Source organism: Trachurus japonicus, chromosome 2 (genome assembly GCF_045865225.1).
Source record: "Trachurus japonicus isolate A0001 chromosome 2, Traja_1.0".
Taxonomy (NCBI): domain Eukaryota; kingdom Metazoa; phylum Chordata; class Actinopteri; order Carangiformes; family Carangidae; genus Trachurus; species Trachurus japonicus.
The window spans coordinates 478,056-493,336 of NC_140908.1; the positions used below are offsets into that span (position 1 = coordinate 478,056).

At 48.3% G+C, this 15,281-nt stretch overlaps 1 protein-coding gene across 3 annotated transcripts; it reads right to left on the reverse strand.

Moving 5' to 3' along the window:
- Positions 1 to 1,621: 1,621 nt before the first annotated feature.
- On the reverse strand, positions 1,622 to 15,036 carry cdk15 (cyclin-dependent kinase 15). 3 transcript variants are annotated; one of them, XM_085794388.1, is made up of 15 exons: positions 14,775 to 15,036; positions 13,561 to 13,961; positions 13,197 to 13,465; positions 12,863 to 13,003; positions 12,656 to 12,750; positions 10,281 to 10,360; positions 10,091 to 10,185; positions 9,264 to 9,326; positions 9,063 to 9,186; positions 3,599 to 3,719; positions 3,425 to 3,518; positions 3,078 to 3,141; positions 2,952 to 3,000; positions 2,444 to 2,586; positions 1,622 to 2,340 (listed from the first exon to the last, which is right to left on the reverse strand). In XM_085794388.1, exons 3-15 carry the CDS (start codon positions 13,350 to 13,352, stop codon positions 2,228 to 2,230), a joined length of 1,338 nt encoding a protein of 445 aa, XP_085650514.1. In that variant the 5' UTR covers positions 13,353 to 13,465; positions 13,561 to 13,961; positions 14,775 to 15,036; the 3' UTR covers positions 1,622 to 2,227. The 3 variants fall into 3 exon arrangements, with proteins under 3 accessions (XP_085650514.1, XP_085650521.1, XP_085650510.1); XM_085794395.1 differs by having other exon boundaries at positions 9,264 to 9,323; positions 13,197 to 13,961; XM_085794384.1 differs by having other exon boundaries at positions 13,197 to 13,961.
- Between the last annotated feature and the right edge of the window lie 245 nt (positions 15,037 to 15,281).

Consider the following 15,281-nt stretch of genomic DNA (forward strand, 5'->3'; position numbering starts at 1 on the left):
AAGAGGAGATGAAGAAGAGGAGAGGAGGAAGAGGAGAGGAGAGGAGAGGAAGAAGAGGAAGAGAAGAAGATCAGGAGGAGGAGGAGGAGGAGGAGGAGGAGGAGGAGGAGGAGGAGGAGGAGGAGAGGAGATGAAGAAGAGGAGGAACCAGAGGTCTGGAGTCAGGATTTAAACATCAGCTCTGTAGGAAGCACAAGATCCAAAGTCTCTGGTCCTGGTCTCTGGTCTAGGTCTGTAGTTCTGGTCTCTGGCCCTGGTCCAGGTCTCTGGTCCTGGTCTCCTCTCAGTCCTTCAGTCTCTGACAGGATGAGCTCCTCTCTCTCTCTCTGTCAGAAGGTGAAGTGACAGCTCTGAGGGGGTCGGGGTCTCGTCCAATCACAGGCTCTGTTCGTTACCGTGGTGAAGTGGGGGGGCGGGGCCAGAGCCCTTCATGCTGCTGTACAACTGTTTTTATAACTTCACTATTTAAAATAAATAAACCTCCTCTGGTTTTATTTAGTAAGAAGATTTTCAAAGTAAAAGTCCACATAAGTTATTACCTTTACATCAACACATTGGGAAGTTTCAAAATAAGAGCAGAACAATTTAATAAGAACACAAAAACACAAGATTTGTTTGAGATCTATCTATGACACAACGTTATAAGTTATAATGTTAGGATATATACATATAAATATATTATGTATTTGTGTAAATGTCGTTAATTATCTCGTTAATCTGTGAAAGCAACACGCCTCTGACCCAGACGACGAGTTGGAGCGCTAAACGCCGTTTCTTCTTTGAGTTTCGTGCAGAAATTCGAGGACGAGCGAAGACGTAAAGTTTGTGGAGAGAAAACAAACAAAGAAGAAGAAAACAAAGGTTTCGGACTTCAAAGCGGCGGCGGCGAGCTGTGATTTATTAATGATGACATTTGTTCCAGCGGCGTGAATGAATTTCTGTCATCAAACGGAAAAGGAGTCATTGAATATGCACAGAGAGACAACTATCTCTTTTATCTCACTAATCAATCACACGGCGTCCTGTCAGTCAACGCCACCTCGCCGTCTGTCAGTCAACGCCACCTCTCCGTCTGTCAGTCTGCTTGTTCTATAAATACTTAAACATCAACACGATGAAAACAAGTGGACGATCAGACGATTCGCTGTCAACAAAGAGTTTGTCTGTTGCTACGACAACAACACAACGCTGTTCATGTCCTGTTAGCGTAGCGGCTAACGCTCAACACCAGTATTTATCAGCCAATGAGGTTGTTTCATTAGTTTTGAATTAGTTTTTAAGTTTGCTTTTTTATTTTATTGTTGAGGAATTGACGAGTTTTTATTTAATTTTTATTTAGACTTAGTTTAGTTTTACTTTGGTCACTGGAGTTTGGATTTAGTTCATTTTTATTTTAATTTCAGTTAGTTTTGGTAAACTGTAATAACCCTGGCGAGTGGGCGGAGCCTCTTTGTCGACCCTTCCTGCTGCCAACAGACGTAACACAACAAGAAAATGTTCATCAATCAAAATCAAATCAAATCAAATCAAATCGACTGCTGCACCTGAATCCACTGAGGCGCTAACCAGAAGCTAACCAGAAGCTAACACATCAATAAAGTTGTACCAGTCCAAGTTGAAGTGAAGTGAAGGAACTTTCTGAAAACACTTTAATCTTCTTCAGAGGTTCAGTCATTATTCATGAGCAGCAGCGTCAGGGGAACTCCGCCGGGGGAAACAGGATTTAATCTGCTAACACATGCTAAATAATGCTAACGAATGCTAACAGGAGGAGAGGGGGGGTGGGGTGTGTGTGGGTAAACTGTTCAGACCATGGATCTATAATAAGAAGATAATATAATACATCCATGGTTCAGATTGAAGCAACATTTTCTATTTAACTCAACAACAACAATCTGCATCCTCACCGTTAGCACTGTTAGCACGTAGCTTCATGCTGACACCAAGAAAAAGCAGGTAGATGACATCACACCATCTGCTGCTAAAGCTCTGATGATGTCACAGCGAGGGGGGGAGGGGCTGAGTCACACTGTAAAACTTCTACTGATGCTACTCAAGTTAACTTTAGAGTTTTAATTCCCTCATGTTGAACTGTTGTCTCAGTTTGTCCCTTCACACTCTCCGTCCCACATCGTGCTTTTACTTTGAAGGCCTGTCCCACATCGTGCTTTTACTTTGAAGGCCTTGAAGGTGTTGTTGCTCACAGTCTGATGCTTCGTCGTCGTGGTCACCAGCACTTGGCGAGCGGCAGCAGCGAGGGTTTGCGCCTGCGGCCCGGGTTGTAGATGTCTCTGACCTCCGTCTCCAGACGAACGCCCGGGACCTTGAAGATGGACACGGCTGGAAGACGCAGAGGAAGGAACACGCCGTTAAAATATAAAGGTCAATAAATAAATAAATAAATAAATAATCCTCTACGGCCGTGTGAGCGCTGCGTAGCTACCGTCTCTGAGGTGCATGATGGGAGGAGGCAGCGTGCTGAAGTACGGGTGCTGCATGGCGTCCTGGGCGGAGACACGGTCGTCAGGGAAACCCCTCAGCATCCTCTGGACCAGGTCTTCGGTCTTGAAGGGAAGCTGGTTCAACCTGATCCAGGGTCAGATCCTGTTAGCGTCTTTATCTCTGATATCTGAAGTTTCTAACCATTAATATTTCATTATCGATAATTTAAACGATTAATCGTTGTTTGGTTTTAGTTGTTTGGTCAATAAAATGTTATAAAATGTTAAAAACATCAATTAGTGTTTCTCAAACCACCAGACGACGTCCTCTAATGTCTTGTTTTGTCCACAAACCAAAGAGAGACTCAGTTTATTGTCATAAAGGAACAAAGAAACCAGAAATATTCACATTGAAGAAGCTGGAATCAGAGAATTTTGACTTCAAAAAACTACTCAAACTGATTATTAGATTAATAATCGATTATTGTTTAGCGTCCTCAGGTCTCTCACCTCCTCCAGACGCTCCTGAAGGGTTTGGGCTCCGACCGATGGAACCACTCTGAGGACAAAACACCACCAGTGTTAGTGGACATGCTAACATGCTAAGCTAACGGTGGCGGGCGGAGCTAAACTCACCTGGTTTGTAATTGGGCAGCAGACTGACCCCAGGCCAGTTGTCCTCAGACGGGACGCCAAGGACCTGAAGACACAGAGACAGGACTGGTTAGACTGGAGGAGGAGGAGGAGGGAGGAAGGAGGAGGAAGAGAGAGGAGGAAGAGAGAGGAGGAAGAGAGAGGAGGAAGAGGAGGAGGAGGAGCAGGAGGAGGGGGAGGAAGAAGAGGAGGAGGAGGGAGGAAGGAGGAAGAGGAGCAGGAGGAAGAGGAGGAGGAGGAAGAAGGGAGAGGAGGAGGAAGAGGAGCAGGAGGAAGAGGAGGAGGAGGAGGAAAAGGAGGAGGAGCAGCTTTGGTTCTGGTCTCGTTACCGTCCAGATCCTCTGCAGTTGGTCGAAGACGTCGGTGACTCCGGGGAACGCGGGCGCTCCCTGCAGCATCTCGATGAAGATGCACCCGGCGCCCCTGGTTCAAACACAACAACTTTATTGATCGTCCCGACATCGACAGTGACAGTGACATCATCAGCAGCAGGCGGAGCTCACCACATGTCCAGCGGCGTTGAGTAGTGGGTGGAGCCTAGCAGGACGTCAGGAGGACGGTACCACAGCGTCACCACCTCAGAGGAGAAGGTCTGGCTGGGGATGGACTGGGACCGGGCCAGACCTGAACCAGAACCAGAACCACATCCTCACTTAAAGGGATATGCCAACATTTCTTTTTGTGTCTTGCCTCACTCCCGAGTCCATGACCAGCAGATAGACACCATCCTTTCAACTGTGCGTGCAGTAACAAGGGAGATAGAGCCGTATCGCCCATAATTAGCTTAGCTCAAACGCTGGAAGTGTATAGGTAGTGTTAGCCTGCCTCCACCTAAAGTCGCTAGCTTAGCTCAAACGCTGGAAGTGTATAGGTAGTGTTAGCCTGCCTCCACCTAAAGTCGCTAATTAGCTTAGCTCAAACGCTGGAAGTGTATAGGTAGTGTTAGCCTGACTCCACCTAAAGTCGCTAATTAGCTTAGCTCAAACGCTGGAAGTGTATAGGTAGTGTTAGCCTGCCTCCACCTAAAGTCGCTAATTAGCTTAGCTCAAACGCTGGAAGTGTATAGGTAGTGTTAGCCTGACTCCACCTAAAGTCGCTAATTAGCTTAGCTCAAACGCTGGAAGTGTATAGGTAGTGTTAGCCTGCCTCCACCTAAAGTCGCTAATTAGCTTAGCTCAAACGCTGGAAGTGTATAGGTAGTGTTAGCCTGCCTCCACCTAAAGTCGCTAATTAGCTTAGCTCAAACGCTGGAAGTGTATAGGTAGTGTTAGCCTGACTCCACCTAAAGTCGCTAATTAGCTTAGCTCAAACGCTGGAAGTGTATAGGTAGTGTTAGCCTGACTCCACCTAAAGTCGCTAATTAGCTTAGCTCAATCGCTGGAAGTGTATGGCAGGCTAACACTACCTATACACTTCCAGCGTTTGAGCTAAGCTAATTAGCGACTTTAGGTAGGAGCAAAGTCCTTCTAGGCAAGTCATGCCACTCGGCGGCCATCTTGGCGACGCCACTAAAACCCCAAAGAGGCCAGACCCCTATCTAAATGAATGGATGGATGGTCAAATCCACCCTTTAACGTGATAGCAGGGCGGAAAAAACATACAGACGTGCTAGCCAGCGAAATAAGATACAAATAAAAACCAAAAAAAACATAGACTTTACCGCAGAATGACGTTTAAATCGCTATACACCGGTCTGCCCTGCTCTACCTGGAGACATATCGGCTTGAGTCTGGAGATTTTTGCCCAAACATAAACGCTAGACTTACATGAAATCCGTCTTAATCATCACCTATGGGCTCGTAGTTCTGTGTGTGGTGACTGTGTCTGCTCCCCCCTCCCACCCGCTCCCCCGATCCCCACCGTTAGCTGTCTCGGATGCTATCAAGTGCTAGCATGTCGTCTCAGCAGCAGCATTCAGTTAAAATAAATAAATACAGTCCGAGTGAACCGCTGGAGCCACGGACTGATTACCGACCATCACTGACAACTAAAGCCTCGACCGGTAACAAGCATGAGGGGCGTTGTGCTGCGCTAGCTCGATGCTAACTTCGACTAGCGGTGGCGGTTAGCATCCGCCGCTAGCTTCGGTTAGCATCCGCCGCTAACAGCCGCTTCTCAGCTCACAACAGGCCTCTCGTACTCGGTACAATAAAACAATAGAGGCTCTCGTTAATGGTGACGGTGTCTATCGGTCCACGGCTCCAGTGCTTCACCCGGACTGTGTGTTTTTTTTTTGGAGTGGACTGCTGCTGCTGCTGCTATCATGGACAGGAGGCTAACGCCCCCAGGGGAGGGGGCCCAGTTTGAATGTTTAGGTTAAAAAATGAAACGAACAAAACTATACTCAAAAATTAAATTAAAGAAAATGTGGACTGATCGGTTCATTGTAAAACGCTTATTGATGTTAATGTGGTGAATTCTGTATACGTAGCCCCGAGGTAGCTCTTTCGTTATTCGTTTTCGTTGTTGTTGCCACGGGAGCGTACCTATGTTCCCCGGGTTCTATGTTCCCCGGGTCCTATGTTCGGGGAACATAGGACCTTTTGTTTTAAAAAAGGTCCTATGTTCCCCGTTTTTTCCAAAAAAGGTCCTATGTTCCCCGGTTTGTATGGAACCGGGGAACATAGGACCCTTTATTTAAAAAGAAGGTCCTATGTTCCCCGCTGTTGCCGGGGAACATAGGACCTTCTTTTTAAATAAGGGTCCTATGTTCCCCGCTGTTGCCGGTTGACACACACGCACGTTGCGTGTGTGTCAACATGCGTACAGATGCGTACATGCGTACAGATGTGATACAGTCAGTGGAAGCTTAATAAATAAACACAAAGTCTCCGCCCCGTGTGCAGGTGTGTGTGTGTGTGTGTTGGCGCGTGGTGAGGGCGAGTGAGGGAGAGTTTGTTGGTCTGTCCACACGAGAGACGCCGAGGTGACCACGCCAATCCTCTCCCTCGTCCCGCTTGGCTGCAGACGGACCCGGCCGTGCTGCGTCCAGACGGGCCTTTACAGGGTAACAACACACCATAAATAATCCACTATGGTGCTTTGGAATCGCCCCCACACCAGCCGTCCAAACGCCGACTGCCACGGTCCCATTAATGCACCTGTGCGCATTACGCACACAACTTACGGCAAAAAAACAAACAAAACATTCATTCATTCATTCATTCATTACAGGTCCGCACATCCCCGTGCGCAAACGCCAAGGATAATTGATCATGAAAAAAACCTGGGGAGCAAAGCTGCAAATCAACGAGCCCATAGCTCCAACAGACTATAGGCAAAACCCAGTGGATCACTACAAGTTGTTGCAACTTTGGGGAATTTCCTCCGGATAAAAAAGGCTTACAAACAGGGACCAGGACAGCTTTATAATATGCACAAAGATCCAAAGGAAACGAAAGGTAAAGAAAAAACAAACAAACAAAAAAAGCAACAGCACGAAGTAGTTAAAATGTGTGTTTTACGCATGCCTCTGTGCGTCTGCCTGTTCAGCTCCACCTACACGTTAAAATGACATTTGGCTCAGCCAAGACGTCCGTTGTCTATGCTCACAACCATTACAACAAACGAAATTATTCCAAGCAAATCATTTGGTGATTTGAAAGCCTAACAAATTGACATTTTCATTCTTTAAGATGAAGAAACTTTGTCTTGAGCAAAACTTCTTTCCTGCCACTTCTTTCTGTCATTTTACTGCACGTTTGTTACCAGTTTCCATCATATTTGTATCACAATAAATCCTGAGAAAATGTTTATTATAGCAGCAAAAGGAAATGTGCAATAGTAAATCATATGCATTAGGTTCTCAAATCAACTGTTAATCTGCAGGGAGGGCAGGAGTCATAAACTGAAAAACAAATGTGTAGACGAACAGGAGAGCTGGTAGGAAGAAAGAAAAGAAAGAGTCAGAGCGCAGCGCATCCTGTGGATAAAGATGCATCCGCCGCGATCTCCGTCTCTCTCTCTCTCTCAGTGACGCGCTGTCATTCATTTCAGCACCGAGACAGCGGACAGCGCGCTTGGTCACAGTTCAGCACTAGACAAAAGATATCAGTAGTTCACTCTGTGGCAAATACATCCATGGCACTGTCCATAAGGCAGAAAGAGAACTCAACACTGTCTTCTCCACAAGTAGAAAAATATAATAATAAAATAATAATATAACGCATTTTATAATGGGCTGGGTTGAGGGTGAGGAAGACAGAGTCCTATCTGTCTGTGTGTGCCTGTAGGTGTGTGAGTGGGGAGGAGCAGAAGAAGTGAGAGCTGTCAGATAAGTTTGTGTTATGTTGTAGTTACGTCGGTTGGGACGCTACTGCGGAGCGGAGCCAATTTCATTTCTGTGCCGATTGTGCCAGTTGCGCCAGAGCGCGCACCTCTGTGCCAGGCTCGCGCTCTGCGGCGATTTGTGTTTATTCATTTTAACAGAGATGCTGACCAGAGAGGGATTAATACACACATTCACAGGCTACGCACACACGAGCTACCCACAGACTGAGGGGCCGATGCGCAGCACGGAGAATGCCTCTCACTGATAATAAGTCCCTGCAATCCCGGGTCTTTGGGTGAACAGTGGGGAACATAGGACCTTTTTTTAAAAAAAGGGTCCTATGTTCCCCGGTTCCATACAAAGCGGGGAACATAGGACCTTTTGGGTGAACAGCGGGGAACATAGGACCTTTTTATAAAAGAAGGGTCCTATGTTCCCCGGTTCCATACAAAGCGGGGAACATAGGACCCGGGGAACATAGGACCCGGGGAACATAGGGATGATCCCGTTGCCACCAGCAACATGATTGGCCTAGTTCCGCTCTGGCAACGCAGGTGATTGGCTGCTGGTGAAAAGGGGCGGGACATGCGCCATCTTTGGCGTCGCAGCTTTCCCCATTCAAAACGGGCTGAGTGGTCTGTCTCCTCATATTAGAACGTCTCTGGTAGGAGGCAGGCTAACACTACCTATAGACCTTTTCAGAGAGTATAAACAAAGACAGGTGTGGCTCATTAGAAAACGCTCTGGTACACTAAATGGAATGGACATAGACTGTAAAAAGAATGGACGTAGCGTCCGTGACGTCACCCATTGGTTTTGGGGAGTCGTTTTTGTGACTCAAATATGGCGGCCTGGACAGCGCCATGTTGGATTGGCCGGCCGAGAACCCGCCCACTGGCCTCGAAGCAGCCTGTCCCCGGACCGCTCCGGACCTGTCACTCAACGTTTCCGCGCCCTAATTGGTCAGAGTTTTAACCTAATAACAGTAAAACGGTAGAGTTTAAAAAAAATTCACCCCCCTCAGAGTGTGTGCGGGGGTAGAAACTATCGATTGAGAAAAAAAAACGTTCTGACACCAGGCTTTTAACATGTTTACTGAGGATGTAAAATCGGCGATTTTAACATGGGGGTCTATGGGGAATGCTCCCTTCTGACACCAGCCCCCAGAGGAAGCCGGGGGGATTGCAGTTTTTTGAACGCGGAAGTGAGCTTCACTTCTCAGACCCACAACTGCCCCCTTGGGAATGGAGCCTTAATTAGTATCCTTGGTAACACCTGTATTTGTTTATACTCTCTGAAAAGGTCTATACACTTCCAGCGTTTGAGCTAAGCTAATTAGCGACTTTAGGTAGGAGGCAGGCTAACACTACCTATACACTTCCAGCGTTTGAGCTAAGCTAATTAGCGACTTTAGGTAGGAGGCAGGCTAACACTACCTATACACTTCCATTGTTTGAGCTAAGCTAATTAGCGACTTTAGGTGGAGGCAGGCTAACACTACCTATACACTTCCAGCGTTTGAGCTAAGCTAATTACGGGCGATACGGCTGTATCTCCCTTGTTACTGCACGCACAGTGGAAAGGATGGTGTCTATCTGCTGGTCATGGACTCGGGAGTGAGGCAAGACACAAAACATTTGGGGGGCTTGGCTCAGCGTGGTGGTGGGCGTGGCTCTACGTGGGGGGGCGTGTCTTACCAAAGTCGGCCAGCTTGAGCTCCCCTAAGTAGCTGATGAGCAGGTTCTGAGGCTTCAGGTCTCGGTGCAGGATCCTGCGGCTGTGGATGTAGCCGAGGCCGCGCAGCAGCTGGAACATGAACACCTGGAACCACAGAGGGGGGTTACCTGATGACCTCACACAGCGTAGCAGTAACCACGGCGACCAGGGCGGAGTCTTACCCGGACGTTGTGCGAGTGCAGACCTCCAGGGTGTTGGGTCATGTACTGGGCCAGGTCCGTCTGCTGCCATGGCAACGCATCATCACATGAGAGAGCAGCTCATCACCATGACGACATATCCCCCCCTTCTCCTCTCTCCTCCTCCTCCCCCTTCTTCTTCCGCCTCTGCCTTGTTCCTTCTCTTCCTCCTCCTCCTCTCTCTCTCTCCCTCCTCCTCCTTCCTTCCTCTTCCTCCTCTCTCTCTCTCCCTCCTCCCCCTTCTTCCTTGTTCCTTCTCCTCCTCCTCCTCCTCTCTCTCTCCCTCCTCCCCCTTCTTCCTTCTCCTTCTCTTCCTCCTCCTCCTCTCTCCTCCCTCTTTCTCCTCCTCCTCTGTCCACCTTTTCCCCCCCATCATCATCATGCACACACATTCACATTCACACATTACAGGATCCCTGGACTCTTGCATACACCTTGACTTTTAATTCTACAGTATAATACGTACGATGTTTCTTTTAATGTATGATTTGTCTAAGTATGATATGTGTTGAGTGGGATTGTGGGGATTGTGGAGCTGCTGTGCAGCACAAATTTCCGTAAGGTCTTTTAAGTTTCTTTCTCTTCTCCTCCTCTCTCCTTTCTCCCTCCTCCTTCCCCCTCTTCTTTCCTCCTCTTCCTTGTTCCTTCTCTTCTTCTTCCTCCCTCCTCCTCCTCCACCCTCCTCCTCCACCCTCCTCCTCCTCTTCTCCCCCTCCCTCTTCTCCTCCCTCCTCCCTCTTCCTCCTTTTCTTCTCCCCCTCTGTCCTCCTCCTCTCTCCTTTCTCCTCCCCCCTCCTCCCTCCACTCACCACGTACTCGAACACCAGGGTGAGTGAATCTCTGGCGTGGATGATGTCATGGAGGACGACGACGTTGGCGTGTTTCAGACCTTTGAGCAGAGACGCTGCACACACACACACACACACACACACACACACACATGAACCCAGGTTGTGTGTGTGACATCATCCAGGTGAGTTGATCTGATTGGTCGGTCACCTTCTCTGATGGCGGTGAACGGAACTCCTTCCTCCGTCTTCATACGGATAACCTTCAATGCCACGAGCTGCCCATTGATCCTGGAGGAGGAGGAGGAGGAGGAGGAGGAGAGGAGAGGAGGAGGAGGAGGAGGAGGAGGAGGAGAGGAGAGGAGGAGGAGGAGGAGGAGGAGGAGGAGGAGGAGGAGGAGGAGGAGGAGGAGAGGAGAGGAGGAGGAGGAGGAGGAGGAGAGAGGAGGAGGAAAGAGGTGGAGGAGGAGAGGAGGAGGAGGAGGAGGAAGGAGGAGGAGAGAGGAGGAGGAACAGGAGGAGGAGGAGGAGAGAGGAGTGGAGGAGGAGCAGGAGGAGGAGGAGGAGAGAGGAGTGGAGGAGGAGAGGAGCGAGGAGGAGGAGGAGAGAGGAGAAGAAAAAGGAGGAGGAGGAGGAGAGAGGAGGAGAGGAGAGAGGAGGAGAAGAAAAAGGAGCAGGAGGAGCAGGAGGAGAGAGGAGGAGGCGGAGGAGGAGGAGGAAGAGGAGGAGGAGGGAGGAGGAGAGAGGAGGAGGAGGAGGAGAGAGGAGGAGGAAGAGGAGGAAGAAGAAAAGGGAGGAGGAGGAGAGAGGAGGAGGAGGAAGAAGAAAAAGGAGGAAGAGGAAGAAGAAGAAAAAGGAGGGAGGAGGAGGAAAGAGGTGGAGGGGGAGAGGAGGAGGAGGAGGAAAGAGGTGGAGGAGGAGAGGAGGAGGAAAGAGGTGGAGAGAGGAGGAGGAGGAGAGAAGAGGAGGAGGAAGGAGGAGGAGGAGGAGGAGCAGGAGGAGGAGGAGGAGGAGAGAGGAGTGGAGGAGGAGAGGAGAGAGGAGGAGGAGGAGGAGGAGGAGGAGAGAGGAGAAGAAAAAGGAGGAGGAGGAGAGAGGAGGAGGAGGAGAGAGGAGGAGAAGAAAAAGGAGGAGGAGAGAGGAGGAGAAGAAAAAGGAGGAGGAGGAGCAGGAGGAGAGAGGAGGAGGCGGAGGAGGAGGAGGAGGAGGAGGGAGGAGGAGAGAGGAGGAGGGAGGAGGAGAGAGGAGGAGGGGGAAGAAGAAAAAGGAGGAAGAGGAAGAAGAAGAAGAAAAAGGAGGAAGGAGGGAGGAGAAGAGGGAAGAGGAGGAAGAAGACGTCACTGTGATGTCACAGCAGTAACCTGCATAGATACACATAGCCGCATTCGGGCTTCTCAGCGTACGTCAACACGGCGGCCATCTTGGTCAGGGGTTTCTGACCATAGACATATAAACGTCTGACCAGCAGTCAGACCCTGTAGAACATGTTTCAGTGTATTTATGCATGTGGGTGTGTGTCTGAGTATGTAAGTGTATGTTTAATATATAAATAAAAATGTTTTCAAAAAAAAAAAAAAAAAGAATATTCAGAGAGTTGTGGTGATGTTAATGGTTGATAGACCTCTAACGGTGCGTTCACACCAAACGCGATGGACGCGATGCCATCGCCCGTAACGCGAGTATCGCGTCGCTTGACACATTTGTCACATTTTTCACCATCGCTTCATCGCGCTATGATGCAACCCACCTCCCGCTATTTTCTTTCTCTCGTCAACCATGGCTGAGAAATATTTATAAATATAAATACATATGAAATATTAACAAGGAGGAAGCTGTAGGTCCTCTGACCCTCTGCAGGTATTATCTTTTTTATAACAATCGCGGTAAAAGTACGACGTTGTGTCGTAAAGCTCCGGGAAACGGCCATGGATGTATATTATTGATCTGAGGAAAACACACACAGCCCCGGGTGGTTTTTTTTTTTTACACAGCCACAGTTCTTCTCTGAAGGAGGGTCTGGTGAGCGAGACAGCCACAGTAATCTTCTCCACCATGTTTTGAATGTGTGTCTGCAGCTGTGTCGGTGACGTGGTCGAATATCAACACTGATTGGATGTCGCGTCACAGCGTCACGCGATGTCGCTTGAAAAGTTCAAATTTTTCAACTTCAAGCGATGGACGCGATGATGCGATGGCTGCGATGGACGCGCCATCACGTGTCATCGCGTCATTTACATTGACTTTTAATGGAAAGTTGTGGCGTTCATCGCGTCCATCGCGTTTGGTGTGAACGCACCGTAATGCAGGAAGTAGACACGGCTTCCCCCTGACCAAGATGGCCGCCGCGTTGACGCATCGTTCCAATGGACAGCAGCATCAGAGGCGGCATCTATGTGTATATATCTGTGAGTAACCTGAAGCGGCGTGTGGTGCGTTCACTGACCTGTAGCAGCGTGTGGTGCGTTCACTGACCTGTAGCGGCACGTGGTGCGTTCACTGACCTGTAGCCGCGTGTGGTGCGTTCACTGACCTGTAGCGGCGTGTGGTGCATTCACTGACCTGTAGCAGTGTGGTGCGTTCACTGACCTGCTGATGCCCTTGTACACGGAGGCGTACGCTCCCTCTCCCAGTTTCTCCAGACTGACGTAGGACTGAGCCGTGCCGAACCGCAGCCCTGCTTTCTGAGCACACACACACCTGTTACACACCATGATGTCATCATACACGCCTCATGATGTCATCATCATCATCATCATCATGTCAGAAGATGAAGAAAAAGAAGTAGAAACTGACCCAGGTGAAGTGGTCGTCGTGGTCGTCTTGGTCGTCATGGCAACGCACCCCCAGCGGGTCGCTATTGCTGCGTCCTCGTCGACCTTTGACCCGTGGAACCTGCAGCGTGCTGAACCAATGAGGAGGCGGCTCCGCCTCCCGCTGACACACACACACAAGTTTTTTCAAAATAAAAGCATGAAGCAGATTAATAACTCACTTTGTTTCTGTTCGACTGATCAATGAACAAAATCAACCAGACGATCAATAACCAACGTGCTATAATCAATAATCTACATGTTATAATCAGTAATTGACATATTATAAACACTGTAACCAGCTGTTGGCTTCGTACCTCAGTCGGAGGAAGAGAAGTTGAACTTCTACTTTTCCTCAAGCTCAGCTCCTCCATCTTCACCTCCTCCTCCTCTTCATCTCTCCCCCCTTTCTCCTCCTCCTCCTCCTCCTCTCCACAGCAGCACCTCCTCACCCACCTCCTCACGTCCTCCATCTTCTCCTTCTCCTCAGACTCCTCTCTCTCTCCTCTCTCTGTCTGTGTCTCATATGACTCACATGGTCAAGACGAGCAAACAGGATCCCATGATCACCACACACACAGACAGACTCACACACACACACACACACACGCACACACACACACACACACACACACACTGACAGACTCACACTCACACAAACAGACTCTCACACACACACACACACACACACTGACAGACTCACACTCACACAGACACCAGCTGTTCAGAACAAAGCCGTCCATTCAACACTGTGTGTGTGTTGCAGCTTTGTGTCTCTGTCGCCCCCCAGTGGCCACTCTCATATATACATGTGTGGTGGCCATTTTTTGATATTTCCATAAACTAGAAGTTTTCAGCCATTCATAACTCAGATCAAAAGTTATGGGCATTTTAATCTATTATGACCAAAAAACTGAAAGGTGAGAAAAATGGCTTTAACTAGAACGTTGCTGTTTTAACCCTCTAAAGAAAAGTGTTTTACAAAACATTAAACAGCTTCTGAACCGTTTATGATAGAGACTAGCTGTAACCTGTATCTGAATCGTGTGATGTTCTGCTTTCCGAGGGTCCTTGAATGGTGCCTCTATGACAAGAAGGGGCCGTATAGGGAGCGTGTAATCACATGGTACGGGAACAGACCAAGGGGGCAGTTGTCGGTCTGAGAAGTGAAGCCCACTTCCGCGTTCAAAAAACTGCAATCCCCCCGGCTTCCTCTGGGGGCTGGTGTCAGAAGGGAGCATTCCCCATAGACCCCCATCTTAAAATCGCCGATTTTACATCCTCAATAAACATGTTAAAAGCCTGGTGTCAGAACGTTTTTTTGTCTCAATCGATAGTTTCTACCACCGCACACACTCTGAGGGGGGTGAATTTTTTTTTAACTCTACCGTTTTACTGTTATTAGGTTAAAACTCTGGCCAATTAGGGCGCGGAAACGTTGAGTGACAGGTCCGAGCAGCTCCGTGGACAGCTGCTTCGAGGCCAGTGGGCGGGTTCTTGGCCGGCCAATCCAACATGGCGCTGTTCAGGCCGCCATATTTGAGTCACAAAAACGACTCCCCAAAACCAATGGGTGACGTCACGGACGCTACGTCCATTCTTTTTACAGTCTATGGAACAGACACTAACCGAGCGTAGCATCGATGCTAGACAGAACGTAGCATCAATGCTAAACAGAACGTAGCGTCGATGCGAAACAGAACGTAGCATCGATGCTAAACCGAGCGTAGCATCGATGCTAAACAGGACGTAGCATCGATGCTAAACAGAATGTAGCATCGATACAAAACATCAACAACATATTATAACTTCCGAACCATTTATGATAAAGACGAGCTGTAAAAAAGCATCTGAATCGTGGGATTCTCTGCTTTCCGAGGGTCCTTGAATGTTACTTCTACAATAACAACGGACCTCCTCTCCTCTAACTTTCCGTTTTGTTTTCTTAAAATATTTATTCACCGTGATGTAGGCTAATAGGGAGTTCAAAGTAGGCTACCAGAATCACACAAAATATCAAAATCGTGGAAATAATTGGCTATTTGCCACAATAGAACGTCAGCGACTTCCGGCGGGTTTTCCCAGGCCACCATATACTATATATTATATAATATATTATATACCATGGGTTTTCAAAGTGTGAGAGAGTGAGCCCCCCTAAATTAGTTACTATGACCAAAACAATATTTGATTCATTAAACATAAATTGGTCTTTCCTGTAGGATTTGTTTGATTTACAAACTTGTTTCTCAGCATATATTATCATGACAACATAAAGCACTGACGAATAAACCTAAACATTGATACAGAACTCTGTAACACACTCATCACACAAGCAGCTCCATGCATACCTGTCAAGTTTTGGATTTGAAAATAAGGGAAATTTTCCGGCACCCGCCGCG